The sequence below is a fragment of the Cynocephalus volans genome, chromosome 7 (genome assembly GCF_027409185.1).
Source record: "Cynocephalus volans isolate mCynVol1 chromosome 7, mCynVol1.pri, whole genome shotgun sequence".
Lineage (NCBI taxonomy): Eukaryota > Metazoa > Chordata > Mammalia > Dermoptera > Cynocephalidae > Cynocephalus > Cynocephalus volans.
Window position 1 is genome coordinate 98,549,113 of NC_084466.1, and position 16,561 is coordinate 98,565,673.

At 51.7% G+C, this 16,561-nt stretch overlaps 1 protein-coding gene across 8 annotated transcripts in view; it reads right to left on the reverse strand.

The window, feature by feature from the left end:
• The window catches only part of ADAMTS14 (ADAM metallopeptidase with thrombospondin type 1 motif 14), a 101,257-nt gene that overhangs the window by 50,091 nt on the left and 34,605 nt on the right, over nucleotides 1-16,561 (reverse strand). For all 8 annotated transcript variants that reach the window (XM_063101823.1, XM_063101821.1, XM_063101820.1 and 5 more), the window contains exon 5: nucleotides 268-351. In XM_063101823.1, coding sequence (XP_062957893.1) covers nucleotides 268-351 — 84 coding nt within the window. The remainder of the gene's footprint in view (nucleotides 1-267; nucleotides 352-16,561) is intronic.

The window sequence follows — 16,561 nt, forward strand, 5'->3', positions numbered from 1 at the left end:
TCCTTTTTCCCCATCGATTTCTCAAGTGGGGCCTCCCTCAGTAAAGGTACAGGCTTGTCAGTTTCTCCTACTGAAGAACCTCTAAGTTCCTGCTTACAACTTCCAATGCCTCTGCCACTGAAGCCTCAATTCTCACAGTCTCGAGGTTCTGAATCTGGACACGGTTTCCTGGATGCTTGTCCCTCCACCTCACACCATAGCTGGCCCAACACTCTGGCCCTCCAGCCCCTCTCCCTCCAAACCCTGCCTACTGAAAAGGGGGTTTACCTGTTGGTAGCCAACCATAATCAAGCGGACAAGGGCAATGTTTATATGGGCCCCCAGGGACTCGTCATGGTAAATCTCATTTACCTGCAAGAAGAGAATGCAGTTTAAGGGGAAGCAGGTGTTTGTCCAGGGCCTACTATGTGCCAGGTGCTGGGCTGGGTCCCTAACATATGGTACCCATTTCATCCCCACCATGAGCTTAGGAGGCAAGCACTCTCATCCCTACTTGACAGAGGAAGAAACTAACGTCAGGAGAGGCAAAATGTCTTGCCCAAGGACACCCAGCTAGCAAGCTGCAGAGCTGGGATTCAAATCCTAGACTGCTCAATTCCGACGCTGAGCTCTTTCCATGAATCCAGTGTGTGGGAGGGCCTGGTCTCAAACTGAGCAACTCTGACTAAGACTCTTATCTTTCCACATCTCTAAAGAGCCTCTTCCAGAAATGTCATCCGGCTCAGGGAAACACAGTTTGGGCTGCTCATTCTAACATCCCTGCATACCTTTCCAATTGCCACTGGAATAATGTGTGCCCTGGAGTGCCCGGGAAGGCCCTGGGGAGGCAGGAGTGGGCTCTTCTCCAGGGCAAGTCCAGGGTGGAAAGTGCTCAATGGCCTTGGATCAGCATCATCCGGGAGCCTGTTAGAAATGCAGTCTCGGTCCCCACCCCAGGCCTGGATCAGGGTCTGCACCTGAACAAGATCCCCCGTTGAGGAGCACTGCTCTAGGTAATTTCTTTCTCTTGCACACTCAAGAACATGTGGCAGTGCCTTGCACAGTTCATCCAAGAATCCAGTCTTCTGCAGTCCTCTGTTTGGGAAGCCCCTGAACAGTGTCCATGACAGGGGGACACGCAGCCTCTGCTCGTCCTCCCCAAGGATAGAGAGCTCACCCTCTCTTGAGGATGCCCATCTCCTGAGTTGTCCTGCTGGATATTCTAGCTTATTTGTTTTAAATGACTTCTTTTCTGAATATAAAACACTTCACCGTAAAAAAAAAAAAAAAAAAAAATTTTGAAATGTACGAAAGAAGAGAATTAAGTTGCCTACACTACTATTAGCCGGATGTATAATAACCATGGTTAATATGCTTCCTGCCACGTGTGTGTGTGTGTCTTATTTTACAAAATCGGAATCATACTGAATATACTGTTTGCATTTTGCTTGTTTCATGGAACATTATTCTGTGTATTGAAAAGCATAATCTCTAATGTCTGCATGTGATTTGCCACCACTTATGTAACTAATCTCCTATTTGGACTTTGAGAGACTCAGAGAGAAGTGACTTGTACAAAAGGAGAAAGGACTCACTCAGCGAGTCAGTGCACAGCAAAGGTGAAGCAGCTACTGGGGCTCCCATATTCAAATCCCAGCTCTTCCTCTTATGAGCTGGGTGGCTTGGGACACAGCAGGTAACCCCTTAGAACTTCTGTTTCTTTTTTCTGCACAATGGGGATAATAATGGCTGTGACAGGGCTGGCATGTGAGCCACACGAGGCACTGGGACCCACAGGAATGGTCAGTGGTCAGTGCTAGAGGCGGAAATGGAGCCCACCTCCGACTGCCACCCACATGGCTCCCCAGGAGCCGGGATGGTTTCACTCACACTCTTGTTCTCACCACTTCCATCACCCCATGGCCTTTGGCCATCAATTCTTTTCTACTCATAAGTAAAGGAACCAAAATACAACCCACAAAGGGACTATTGTCTACCAGAGAGAAACAGTGCTCCAGCCACACTGCAGTAGAGTCCCAGGAAGAGAGGAAAGCCAGGAGGGAGCAGGAGACCTGCTCCCATGCCCACACACCCCTCCTGGGCCAGTCAAGGATGGAGCCAGGCTGTGGGCACAGAGCCACGGCAGCACACGCCACACGCCCCACCAAGCCCCAGCCCCAGCCCACTCGTCCCAGAGCCCAGAACTGGCAGCTGCCCCAATCATGAATGTGCAGACTATAGAGCAGCCAGCATCAGGCTTCCGCCACGGGCCTGCCTGGCGCCCACGTCTGAACCCAACTGAAGAGTGAGACCAAAGCCCAGCACCCACTGTGGGAAAGCCACCCCCTGCCAACACCCCACCACAAGGAATGACGAGAGTCCAGCAGGCAGCAGGCCTTCGTTCCCACCCCTGCCACTCCCCAGCAGGACTGAAGACACTGTGGGAGCAACATGCTCCAGTGCGTGAAGAGACGGTGTCTTTCTCAACCCACCCATCCCAGGCTTGTCCTAAGCTGGACTGCAGAGTGGAGGGGGCAGGGGTCCAATCAGCCACACACACAGATGCCCCTAATGGAATTCCAACCTAAGGAGTTTTTGCTGATGGCTGAAATGGTAATCGATCTGCAACAGACTGACTCTTAAACAACCCTTCTCAGCCCCTCCAACACTGGAGCGTGGCCTTCCTTCTACCCTGGGGTGTGGTCAGTGTCACGTTCCTCCCTGATGTGCTCTGAAAGACCACAGATGAGTTCACGGGCAATGCTTGCTCTACATAGACGCATGTGTGCCCCACGAATACACATGTAAACCCACCAGCCGTCCTGGGGCAGGAGAGGAGTGGAGTCACTGGAACACTAGGGTGGGGATATTTGTGGGGCCCCTGGGCATCTGGAAGTATGCAGGGCCATTGCCTACCTCCATGTGTCTCTGCTGTAGGGTGAACCATGTAGATGCCTGTCAGAATCCTGCCATATTCCTCCTTTCTGTCCCTCACTCGGCAGGCCTCCAATGACTCTTGCTCCAACAGTTGTCATTTCCACTGCAGAACATTGGGAGGTCCCCACATTGGTACTGGGGAGGGGGCTGCTGCCACTCTGAGCAGGAGGTAGAATGAGAGCTCAACTGCCCAACACTGGTGAGAGGCTGGGCGGGGCCTCCTGATGCCACCTCCCACTCCCAGGTAACTGACCTAGAGGCAAATGCTGAGCAAGCGGGAAGGAACACCCCATTGGGAGAGGCCACGTGGCTCTCAGAAGCAACCTAGAGACCACAGGCTTCAGGCAACTGGTGTACCAAGCTTGTGCCACACCCCAGGATCCTGGTGGAAAGGGAAACGGTGTGCACATGGGCAGGAGGGCTCAAGGATGTCTTGCTGGGGCAGCTGGGATGATTTCTGGACCGAGATGTTATAGACCCTTAGGAGGAGATGGGCACAGGCTTGTGGTAGGAGAGAGCAAGGCAGGAGCCATGTGGAGCCACCAAGAGAAACCAGGGTCATTGGCAATCAAGGTAACTGAGGCCAGCTGCATGTTTGTGTCCTCTCAAAATTCATATGTTGAAATCTAACCCCCAAAACAATGGTGTTAGGTGGTGGGGCCTTTGGGAAGTGATTAAATTACAAGGTGGAGCCCTCGTGAATGGGATTAGTGCCCTTATAAAAGAGTCCCCAGAGAGACCCCTCACCTCTTGCACCATGTGAGAACACAGCAAGAAGGAGCCATTTATGAACCAGAAAGTGGGCTCTCACCAGACACCAAACCTGCTGGTACCTTGATCCTGGACTTCCCAGCCTCCAGAACTGTGAGAAACAAATTTCTGTTGTTCATAAGCAACTCAGTTTATGGTATTTTGTTACAGCAGACCAAATGAACTAGCACACCAACCTCCCATCTGCCAGGGAATTTCTTCCCAGCCAGGGCTCACACACCTCCAGCAGGGGAGCTCTTGGCTGCTAGGAAGTTCTCTGGCCGTGAGCCCCATTCAGCCTCTCCATCATCCACCTCCTCCACTGGCATAAGTCTCCCCCTTGAAGTTTGACTGAGCGGTCTGCTCCCTTCCCGGGGACAGACAGTGACTACAGTCTCTCGGGGACTGCTCTCTAAACACACCTCAATCACAGAGAAATCTTACTACAAGAGAGAGAAGAAAGATCACTCACCAGGTAATGATCACTGGGCTGAGAGCAGGTTTTCAACAGTAACAAGGGAAGACGCTGAATTAACACCATCAAAGCAACAAGACAAAGAAACTGTCAACCTAGAATCATGTACCCAGCAAAACCATCTTTTAAGAACCATGATGAAATGAAGGAATTATCAGATCAAAACTGAGGAAGTTACTCAGACCCCACTAAAAGAACTGCAGGAAACATGGAAAATGACCCCAAAAGAAAGCCTAAGGTACAAATGGAATGAATCATTTTGAGGCATAGGAGCAGAATTAGTCTGGTCTTTTCTATACTAAATAAGGATAATAAAAATAAAGTGTTTCTATTTTACTCCCTTTCTCCCCTATTTAAAAAAAAAAAAAGAAAAGGTGGGGTTGGCCCCACTATTGCAAGTCCCTTGGTCTGGTCCTTCTCTGGTGCCCTGGTACCCTCATCTGCACACAGTCCTACTATCCCCAGGCCCTGAGTAGGGACCTCAGAGTCTGTGATTCAGCTAGAGCTTGCCTTGAGGTCTTGCACCGGCCAAGGAGGTGTCTGGATAGGGCTGCCATGCCCAGTAGGAACTGTAGAGGCTGCCTGGCACATGGTGCCACAGCCCAGAGATATGGGCTCCTTGGGAGGCCAGGACCCCGGCCCCTCCAGAACACACACACACAGGTGGCTCCCTAACAGGCTCCAGGCTGGCTGTGCACCCAGGGCCTGGTTCTATCAGTCTCGGCCCATGACTGACTCCCAAATGGCAGGGGTGAGGTGAGGGAGCCAGCTCAGGGATCAGGAATTGCTTTCCATGGGTAGGCACAAGGCAGGACAGGTGCAAGACATACCCACAGGACAGAACAGTTTGTACAGTTTCCTAGCTTCCCAGCTCTGAGTCAAGTTCAAGGTCATCTCTGCCAGGACCCCCCAGGTTATGATTCGACATCATATACTGGCCTGAGATAGCCACTGGGTGTGTACCAGAAAAGCAAGCAAAGATCAGGACTTTCTAGCCAAGGGAGAAAAAAACAGCAGAAGGGAGAGAATGGGTAGAAAGTATTAGGGTTGGAGAGACGTGCTGTTATTCACCAAACACCTACTGTGTGCCGGGCACCAATGCCAAGGGCTTTGCATCCAACCTCACAACAACCTTACGGAGAGAAGAATTATTCCTGCCTCATAGGCAAGAAATCTGAGGTTCAGAGAAGTTAAGTAACTTGCCCAAGGCCACCCAGCTGTAAGTGGGAAGGCCAGAATTTGAACTTAGATATCTGTGATTCTAAGACCTCTATTCCTGGCCACGACACTCAGCTGCTGTCCAGAACCAGTTTCTGTAGCAAGGTGGCTAAGGTGGGCTTCTCTGGCCTAGCAGAGAAGATGCAGAGAGTCTACAACTCAGAGGAGGGAGGCAGGTGCTTACCCTGGGCCCATAAGCCTGGCTCAGTGTAACATCAACAAGCAGCAGATAGAAACTGAGCTTCTGAGGGCCTGGGGTCTGCAAGGCAGTCCTGACTGCAAACATTCTGTCCCATCACACACTTATGCTCTTCAATCCATGTTTTCTCATCCTCACTTCAGAAGCTGTGGTCCCCTGGCTAGGGTGGGGATATGGAAAGAGTCCTTGCCCTCAAATAATTTAGTCTTGCTGAGAAGAGCAGTTGCACCGGTGAGAAGAAGACAGTCCAATGGAGGTAAGATTAGAGCAGGCTGGAGGAGCCAGGGAGGGGAGCCCTGAACACAGGCAAAGGGGGAGAGAAAACACTTCCTAAGCCAGGGATGGGAAAGGAGAGAATTCGCCAGGGGCCAGCAAGCAATGGGCAAGGGGGCAGCTCAGCAGAGGAAGGGACAGGAAGAGGCTGGCTCCCCACGCCTTGACATCCTCTGGGGTTCCAGAACCTGCTTCAAATTATTCTCTCCACTGTCAAACACGCACCCCGACTTCTGGATCAATCACAAAAAGACTTCCTCGATTCCAAATGCAGGTGGAGGTGGGTTTCCCTGTTCAGCCAGGAAGTGGTTGCAAGAACCTCTTCCCTGTTTCCCTATAACCCTGCATGGCCAGGCCCTCCCAGGGGCTTGTGGTCAAGTTCTTTTGGCGTGGTAGTTCAGCATCTGTCTTCCCACCCAAAGGGAGGGTCAGACTTTCGGTGCCTGAGGCAGGAATGTCCAGGCTGCAGCCTGGGGCCCCAAGGGCTGGAGAAGCTTCCCTAAGCACATACCCCATCAGAGGCCAAGCCCAGGCCTCTGGAGGCCTAACCTACTCATGGGCCTCCGCTGCTCACTTACTGCCTCTGAACCGGGAAAGGATGGGCCAGCGTTGCTTGAAGACAGGGGATGGTCCCAATGACCTCTCCTGCCCTTTCTCAGTCCTAGGAAGATGACAGCAACGTGGAATCTCAGGCCCTTGGAGCAGCCCCTCGGCTCCGCAGCCCTGGCCCTTCAACAACAGGGCATGCGGTGACCCTGCAGGCCTCATGCTCCCACACCCAGGGTCCCCAAGAACTATGCTGCCTTCCCCTGAGTCCAGGTGCTCCTCTTTTCTCACATTTACAATCGCTGTTGGCCAGGTGGCAGTTGTGGTGTGGCTGTCACTGCCTGTGCAAGCGATTTCTCATGTTGTCATATCTGTGTATGTACAAGAGTAACACGTGATAAAGATCTAAGTCTGAGTGAGGCTAAAAGGGCTCTTCTAGTAAGTATAAAATAAAAGTACCACAAGATGATAATAAAAGTGCCAGTGTATCAGAGTTGAGTTGGTAGCACTTTTTTCTTTCTTAAGTACATAAAGTAATGAGGCATCTGGCAATCAATGGGCTCTTAGATCTGATGAAATACGGTAAGTACACTGTGTATGTGTTCACAAACATGTGAACTTGTCTATGTGTGCACACCTGATTTGGTGCATGTATCTACGCAAATACATCTGTAGTACACATGGGTGATTAAAAATATGCATATGTCTGCACGTGTGTGGGCACACATATTATATGTGAGCATGCATGTACATGTGTAGGTGTGTATCAGCAATATACCACTGCCTATGGCCTGAGATCTCTGCCCTCGCCAGCCCTCAGGGGCTGTCCCATGCAGTAGCCACAGCTAGGCCTAGTTTCCCCTGGGTGGGGACACTGAGACCTCGCCAGGGTGCCACGCTCATTCACGTGCCACATCAGCAGCCCTGCCTCCAGGGTCACCAGTGAGGCATTGCAGGCAGAGGCTGCTCTCGGGGTGATGCAAAGAGGGTGCTGAGTCTCCTGATCTGTTTCTTGGTTGCCACAGGCTCAGCTGCTCCATCCCTTCCCCACCAAGTTCATGATCATGCCCTATATTTCACAGAGCTGATGTACACTACAAGTGAGCACTTCAGGCCACCTTTTAGCCAGTACACTTCTTGTAGGTGTGGCTGCCTCTAGGACTCCCTGGAGCCTACAGGCTGGTCTGGGCATTCTCCCAGGACCTAGATACTCAGCCTACCTCATGCCCAGGTGTTTGTGCAGGGTGGCTCCAGAGTGCACAAGGACAGACCCACTCAGACCAACAGAGTCCCTTTCACGAGTCTACAATGCTCAGCCTTTATCCCCCACGACCTATTTGCAAAACACAGCAGCCTTTATGACAGGTTGGCCTGCCTGTGTGTAAACAGAAGCAGTGTGGAGACCTGGAAAGACCTGAGCTCTGCCACTTCTGGCTGCTGCATGGTCTCACCCCTCTGAGGCCAACTCCACTCACCTCTGCATGTGAAGGAAACACAGCCTGCAGAGGCACGAGGATGGCAGGTGAGGGCAGATGCCAAGGATTTGGAACAAGGCTTGGCATGAAGCATGTGCTCAATGGCGTCTGTTAGTTTAAAACTTCTACTTTCCACTCTGGGCACCCATGGGAGCACCCCAGAAGCCGGATTTCAGGAGTCTGACCTCCAGCATGCTGAGTGAGGGGCTGCACACGAAAGCATGCTGTGAGCCACGTGTGAGGGATGCGCATCCTTACGTCTCTCTTGCAGAGCTCCCGGCATCCATCTGCTCATGATAAGCACCGTTCTCTGCCCAGGGGGGTTGCTTTAAAAATGTAAATACCTATGTGTGGCAGCTGGAGCTGGTGACTTAGGTCAGGGGTTCTCAGCCTGGCCACTACAGACGACTCAATGCTGGTCGTTCTCAGCTAGGGGACTGTCCTGTGCACTGTAGGACGTTTAGCAGCATCCCAGGCTTCTACCCACTAGATGTCAGTAACTTCCCACCCCTTCCAGCTGTGATAATCAAAAAATATCTCCAGACATTACCCAATGTCCCAGTTAAGAACCGCTGACTTAAAGTGAATGAGTTTTTGCTTTTAGCAAAAGCAGTGGAAGGTTTTTGGGGAGAGACAAAAGAGAAAAGGACCAAAAGGAAAGGGAAGAGGAGGATTTATATCAAGGAGGATGAGCCGCTTTGGAGGTTCGTCTACCCCAAAGCCACACTCTCCATCAGCATGAAAGCAGTTTTCGTGGTGTTCCAAACCAGCTTTTACGATGAATATTTAACACATGTCACCCTCCCAGGCTGAATCCACCCTATTCTGACATCATCTGCACCAAAACCTCCCGGGTCTAGAAGGGACACTGAGCTCTCTCCCAGGCAGGCCACCTGAGCAAGCCCCAGGCTGGGAAAGGGGCTCTGGGCCAGGGCAGAGCTGGTACGGCCCTGCCATTGGCAGAGTTGCCAGCCAGCGTCTCCCTGGAAACCACCCCCAACACATTTGCATTGTCAGCCAGGTGGGGCAGAGTGAGGAATGGAGGTGGGCAGCGAGCCTATCACCCAGACGGGGAAGCTGCCAAGAGGGGTCCTGAAAAAGCAGACTGGAAGTTTCTGGCTGCAGACTGGCTTGATGAGAACCTGTAAAAGGGACTCTTTGTCTCTCTTCTTCCCATGTTCTGCTCCAGGCCCTAGGAGGATCCCCGCATCCCCATGCCCACCAAGGGAGTTCTGACCCCAAAGATTCAGTGCATCACCCCAGGCAAGGAGAAGATGCCTTGCAGCACCCAGCAAGCCCAGGCACAGCCTGATTCTTGCTACACCCCAGCTGGGAGGCCCAGCCACGGCCAGGAGTCAAAAGCAGGAACATGTGCAGGGGTCCAAGCTTCGGGATCCAAGCCCACTAGGGAGACCCATGTCAGGAAGAGGCTTCTCCTACAAAAGGGCAGCATTCTTCCCCGCTCCCAGGCCAGGAATTGAGGATCTTCCTCCTCCAGCTTCTGCAGAGCTGCTCATCCCCAAGTTCTGCCACAGCAGTGGGGGGAAAGCACAAACTTTGGAATCAGACAGATCTGGGTTCAAATCCAGCTGTGTAGATTCTGAGCCAGTTGCTTAGCTTCTCAGAGGGTCAGGAATGTGGCCACATAAGGCTGCAGCAAGGATTCAAGGATCCCGTCTGTGAAGAGCCTTGCTCTGCGCTGATGCACGGTAGGTACTGGAATGACACTGTGATGACTGGAGAGAGCTGGAGAGTCCCTCCGACCGGGCCTTTCCACTAGCCCGTCGCAGCCACATGGTTCTGCTTCCCATCCTCTCCCCCAAATCCATTTTGGACGCTGCTACCAAGAGAGAGCCTATGCTACTGCTTCAGGGATTGTCCTGCCACAGCTGGACTCCCGAGGGGTCTCTGTGGGCCTCTGCCCCCTGCCCCACACACCGGCTCTGCCCACTCATTCCTGCCCCACAGCTCTGCTATGCCACCTGCTGCCACCACCATGCTTGGCCTGCAGCTCCTGGCCTCGCCAAATCCCTTTCTCCCTCAAGGCTGGCTCAGCTCCAACCCCCTCCAGAAAGCTGTCCTTCCCCCCCCCCCCAGGCAACAGGGACGGCCACCTCCTCTAAGCTCCTACACTGTCCTCAATGGTTCCTTGATTACTGCATGGGACTGAGGCTTGTTTTTGCAGACCAAGCTTCTAGAACAGGAGTCTGTCTATGACATTAGGCACACAACAGGTGCTCACTAAATGCTGAAAACAACTACCCCTTATGTTTCAAAGGGCTGAAATGTTTCCCTAGTTCTGAGATTTAAAGAAAGTGGTCCAGATGGGTAAACTGAGGCACAGAGAAAGACAAGTCTATCCAGGGCCCATCGGCATGTGAGGGAGGGATGAGGGGGCGTCGTCACTCACCATCTGGAGCTGCACGAATATTTATAGCACATCCCCAGCTTAACACAAAAGCAGAAGGGGAGTCAGGGCAACTCTGACTCATTGTCACAGCTGTCCCTGACAACTGTGACGCTCAGGGCCTCATCAGAGAATTTTGAGTGCTTCACTAACAGCTTCTGCCCCCTCCTCTCTGGACTAGCACAATAGGACCATCTCTCCTGGGAACCAGATCTCTTCTCTCTGATCCCGCCAGGCCAGCCCTGGCCCCGGAACCTAGGATCAGAAATGGTCACATGATGGTGGGTGCTTTACTGACTCCATGGAAATCCCCTACAGGAATCCATGCTTCAAGCATCCCAGCCAAATAAAGGCTCCCACACAATGGACAGGATGAGCGGCCGGTCCCCTGGGAGGGAGAGGTGGCCGGCTGCCCATCTGCTCACCAACACGGGCTGGAAGTCTGCCTGGCTGTCCTCTGCCCCCAGGAAGTCGAAACCCCACACCCCCACGGAGGCTGATGGCAGTGGCAGGTTTGCAAGGCAACAGCTGCATCTCAGTGCTGAGCACTTCTCTCTTCCACAGAGGAACTGGGCCTTCGTGGGAAGCTCTGCCTCAACCACACCCTCACCCATCCAGGGCCCTTTCTGTTCCCACATGCACAGGGCAAGCCAGCAGAGAGCAGAGGACCCAGCCTCTACCAGCCTTCCAGAACCTCTGAGAGGACAAGTACTCTCCTCCTCCCCCGCTTCCTAGTAGGCTATGAGGAGAAGGGAGGGGAACCAAGACCACCCAAACAGGAGTGCCCAAGGCAGGCCCTCGTGGCATGGGCTTTGGTAGAAGCTGATGACGTTCCCTGGCCAAGGCTGTGAGTTATGGGCCAGAGGTCAAGGGTCAAAAGTTAGAATGTGTTAGTTTGGCCAAGAGAGCTGAAATGGGCTTACCTTCCTCCAGCAGTAAGTTCTGGGGACGTGGGAAGGGGCACCAGAGAAGGAGGACGGGTGGGCAGCTGGCCCCTGAGTCATGAACCTCCAGGGCTTAGAAAGAACTCCCCCTCCACACCCCACCACCGTGCACGCCGTCCCTCACAGCTCCAGACCTCAGCGGTTCACTAGACCCATCTGAACTCATCACATTCCCATCCGGGCAAGCCCTTGGAACACGAGTTTCAAAAGCACACTTAGTTCTGTGGGAAGAGATGTTTCCTTTTCTGACCGATTGCAAGGCCTCTTCCAGTTGCCCAGGGAAGCCCGCACGCTGCATGGGGAACAAGCCCCCAACCTCCCTCCCCGTTACCTTCCTACCTTTGCTGCCTTTAACACCACACCTCAGAAGTGGGTTCTGTTGTTTTGCCACAGCCCCAAAGAGCAGCCCCTCCACCTGCCAGGTCACTTGATTTGACCCTCTAAGAACCTTCTAGAGGGCCTCAGACCAGACCAGCCAGTGGGTCTGGTAAGGCTCTGCCAAGGGCACACAGGGGCCCAGAACCCACAGATGTGGAGTCCCACCCCAAGCAGCGATCTCAGAGACTGGCACAGGGTCACGGCCCCTCCAGGATATACACGCATACCCTCACTCACTTTCCTGGGGTCACTCCTGGGGTCCTCTTCCTGGCCTGTGTAAGGACCCACTTGGAACCCCAGAGTTAGTATTAAATATCATTTTAAACTGAAGACATTTGAAACTCAACAGATGCAAAAGGAAGCCTTCCCAGAGCTTCCCTTCTCTGACTGGAAACAGCACCTTCTGGGAAATGAAGCTACCAGAAATCCCCTCTCAGGGGACTTTCATGGCCATAAAGAAGACAGAAAGACGACTCGAACCCGCATCAGCAGACATTATCACAAACTTCATCTCCCATTTGTTCTCTGAAAAACCAATTTGTCTTTCCCAAAGAAACCTATACGTCCTTCCCATAGAAGCCTTTTCCTCTCCCTTTCTCTCCCCACTAAATTAGGTACATAAGCCCCCAATTTTAACCATCCTTTTGAGTTTCTCATCACTGAACATTCCTATATTTGAGGAACTAGTAAATAAACTCTCTTCCCTTGCCAATCAGTCTTTGCAGATAATTTGCAGGCCCTCCATAACTGAACATAAGAGAGGAGAGCAAAAGTTGTTTTTCTTTCCGGACACCTGGGTAATCAGCCATGGGCAGTATCACCCAGCACAAGGTCACAGGAAGAGAGTGAGCTCTGGAGAGGACAGAGCAGTGCTCAGATCCCAGCCCCACAGCTGACCAGACGGGAGACCAGCAAGTTACAGCCAGTCCTCTGCACCCCGTTTCTGCATAAGGACATTGAGGATACTCATAGGGTTATTGGGAGGCTTAAAGTAAATGATATCAAGTTTAGAAAGAGTCTGGCTCCCAGTGGTTGCTAAAAAATGACTCTAATGGTTCCTACAATATCATATCTACTGTCTGTGGACACACAGCAGTGTAAGCTCTGCAGGCCGGGACTACGCTTGCTAATTCTTTTGCTAATCCTTTTGTTTGCATGCCTCGCTGCCTGCTTTCTGGGAACATATCCCGTTCCACTTCACCTCCACACACAGCGGTGGGTTCTGACCTTCTAGTCACAGCGATTAGTCCAGTGATGGCCACAGGACCCACCCCTGGCCAATCTTCTTTAGGAGGGCAGGAAGGATACCTCTAGCCTTTGGGTCTTAAGAGCATGACGTGTGAGCATCTGGAGATGGCCCCATTTCCCAGCATGGGAGAAAGCCTGTCTGCTGTTGGCTTCCATCACCGAGCACAGACCAGCAGGGAGGGAAAGGAGGGAGTATCCTAATGGGCGGAGGCCCTAGTCCCTGTGGTCCCTGGAGCTGTCCTGTCCCGGAGCTCTTGCACTGGTTCTGTGGGCACATCAGCAGCTTCCTTCCAATAGAGCCCCTCTTTGGTTTAAGCTAGTATGAGCTGGGCCTGTCACCTGCAACACAGGAGCCCTAACACCCCACTCCACCCTGCCCAATGCCTAGCATCATGGAGGGCCCACTGAGGCAGCGCAGCTCTGGCTCTGAACAAATAAATGGATGACAGCCAAGACTGGGGTAAAGCCAGCTGGGGAGCAGGGCTCCAGGAAGTTCTTCCACCCTTCCAGAACGTGCTGAAATCTTAGCCCAATCAAGAGTCACTTAATAAGCTGAGCAACAAAATCCTCAATGGAGGTGCCCAAGGGAACCTCTGAAAGACTTTCTCTGAAAGATGCAAGAAAAAATGGACCATATTGCCTGAGAGAGCCTGCGGTACTCCTCTGACGACTCACCCTCACCACTCCCCATGCCCAAGCCAGAATCCAGAAAGTGAGGTGCAGGGGACAAGGCAGTGTGTGGGGGTGGGGGACACAGTCCCAGCACATAGCTGTTTAGGATTATCACACAGCCAGGATCCAGGGATGTGGACTGAGAAAAGCTGCCACCCCTCTAGCTCCAGGAGTGGGGACGCAGCCTCCTCACACTTAGGAAGGCCTCACCTTCAGAGTAAAAACTTGTCCTCCAGTGGAAACGCAGCACTGTCTGCGGCACAGCTTTCCCCCCACCTGTATCAGATCCTGAGGAAGCCACCCAGCGATGGACAGCACGCAGATCACAGAGAGCGTGCAAACGCGGTCTCCCCTCCACCCTGGGAAATGCCAGTTTTATCTCCATTTGCACGTTCATTTCAAAATCCCTGATCCATAATGGTTTCTGTTCTTGGGTTCTCTCTTGACTGAGTTATAACATGTGCCTGATGCCGTCATTGATTAATGACTAAAAATCTCATTAATGAGTAAATTAATAAGTAAAATCTCTAACACACTTTTTTTTTTTTTTTTTAAAGATGACCGGTAAGGGGATCATAACCCTTGACTTGGTGTTGTCAGCACTGTGCTCACCCAGTGAGCTAACCGGCCATCCCTATATAGGGATCTGAACCCGTGGCCTTGGTGTTACCAGCACCGCACTCTCCCGAGTGAGCCACAGGCCGGGCCTTCTAACACAATTTTTATTTCTGTATGAGAGTTGTGATTTTACCTTTTTCTGAAAATCATCTTTTAACAAACTGAAAGAGTCTGGGACTGTGAAAGGACCTGTCTCACACATCTGTGGCCTTCAGCCCCAGCTTTAGGCCACAGGACCCAGGCTCCCAGTGCACTTGGGCATCCCAGGGTTTCCCCTGCCTCCTGCCCCTTTCCGGCCCCTCCTCCTATTCTCCACCTGCTGGCTCCTGGGGCCCAGCCCGGCTCTCGGCTGGGCCTCCCACTAATGGGATTAGTACTCAGCTGTGTGGTCTTAGGTTGGGCCTGCAATTCCTAGAATCTGGGTGGGTGGTCAAGTGTTCTAGCGTGTGGGTGTGTGCATATTTATAGTCATTCTCTCTCCCTTCCTCCCTCTCTCTTTCTCAAACAGCTCCGTGTGGTAGCCCTTGCTCTTTGTGTCCTAAGCCATACGACAGGCTTAAGGGATAGGAGAATAAGTATTTACTAGGGCTCCCATCACTAGAGCTGATTTCTAGCCCTGCTCTTTATTGGTGCTGGCATTGCAGACAGAAATCTGCTGCCTTCTTTTCTAATCTCAGTGGATGCTGGCTACCTGCTTCCCTCATAGACACAATTCACTTCCACATTTACGGATCACCTGTCAGGGGCCTTGGACACTGTGCTGTGTGCCGTTAGGGTTCCAAAAAGGATAAGACAATGTCCCTCCCCTTAAGGAACTCACCTTCAGAGACTCAGGCAAAGAACAACTTACTCACATCTACATGAAGACAAGTAACGTCACTAATGGCCATAACAGAAAGCACTACTTGAGTACTTGCTACGTGCAGACGTGTGCTAAATACTTTAGGCATAACCTTCACAACAAAGCCAAGAGGGACACTATTAAAATGCAGAGTATTGGAGGGGTAAGTTTCATAGCAGACGCAAATCAGGGTGTCTGGCCACCTCAGAACAATTTCTCCAGTGACCATGTGTGCATCTAATGCTTCTCCACCTTTGGAAAACTGATGATCTCCTCTCTAACACAGAGTGATTGGTCCAAACGGTGGCCATGTGACCCAAGTTAGGCCAATCAGAGTCCTGCCCCAGGAATTTGTGCCTGGGAACTGGAGGGAAAGCTTCCTTGGTCTCTAACCGTGGAGCTATGGAGATAAGAGTTGGCCTCGGGCTGCTAGTAGCCAGAATCTGTCTTGTAGAGAGGTTGGTCAGAGAGAATTAGGAAGAGAGGAGGGAATCTAAAAACTGAGAGTCATGTAAGCCTCTAATTTCTATTACTCTTATAACCAACTCCAACCTGTCCTTCCCACAGTTTGACCCATGAACCAACAAATTTCCCTGTTTTATAAAATTTAGATTCAATTGGTTTTTAACCACTTGCAACCTACAGAGTCCTAAGCAAGGCAGGTCTCTTGCCCAAGGGCACACGGTTAATTAGGGGCTGCCCTCCCAGCAGCCATCTCACCTGTGGTGTAGCCAGATCAAGGACCCCAGGCAGCACAGGCAAGGTCATGCTGTTTCATTATCCTCCAAATGTTCCCGGGGACTGGCGTGACCATGGGTTGATGTTTCTCCTCATCAACTGACAGGCATTACCATTCATTTTACTAAAGCCACATCATTATTATCAACAACCATTTACTGAGCACTTATGTCATACAAGGGACCATGCTAGGCACCATGTGCCCATTTAATCCACCCAAAAACATCGCATAGTAAGTACTGATAATGCTGTTTTAAAAGTGCAGAAGAGGACAGTCAAGAGGGTTAGTAACTTGCCTCCAAGGTCACAAAGATAGGAAGGGGCAGAGTCAGACTGTGAGCTCTCGGCTGATTCACTAACATTCCTTTTAGTGCAGAATTTCAATCAGTTCCATATCATCGGAGCTTCCAAAACTGTCCATGTTAGACTGAGGATATGCTGATTCTATCCCGGCCCTGGCCCACCCACAGTCATCTTTTGGTCTGCAGGAGAACATGCAGCTAGCCGACTTCTCCATGCTCTCCAAACACGACAAGGCTCAGAGGACCCTAACCTTAAGGCCAGTAGAGGCCCATGTGGGGCTGGAAGCTTTGACCTTCTCTCGAGGCCCCACTCAAATTCTCCAGGGCCCATTATGTATACAAGGGTACTTCAAAAAGTTCGTGGAAAAATAGAATTGAAAGATAATAGAAATCTTTCCATATACTGTTTCAAGTGCCCTCAAACATATCTTCTTTCTCAGCTGTTGTGCTCCAGATGAACATTTATGATGAGCCATTAATCTGGTCACCATGCAGAGACTCTGAGGTGAAGGGCACCTGCCCTGCTGCCTCCTGTTGGTGTGGCATTTCCCCTCCCACTCC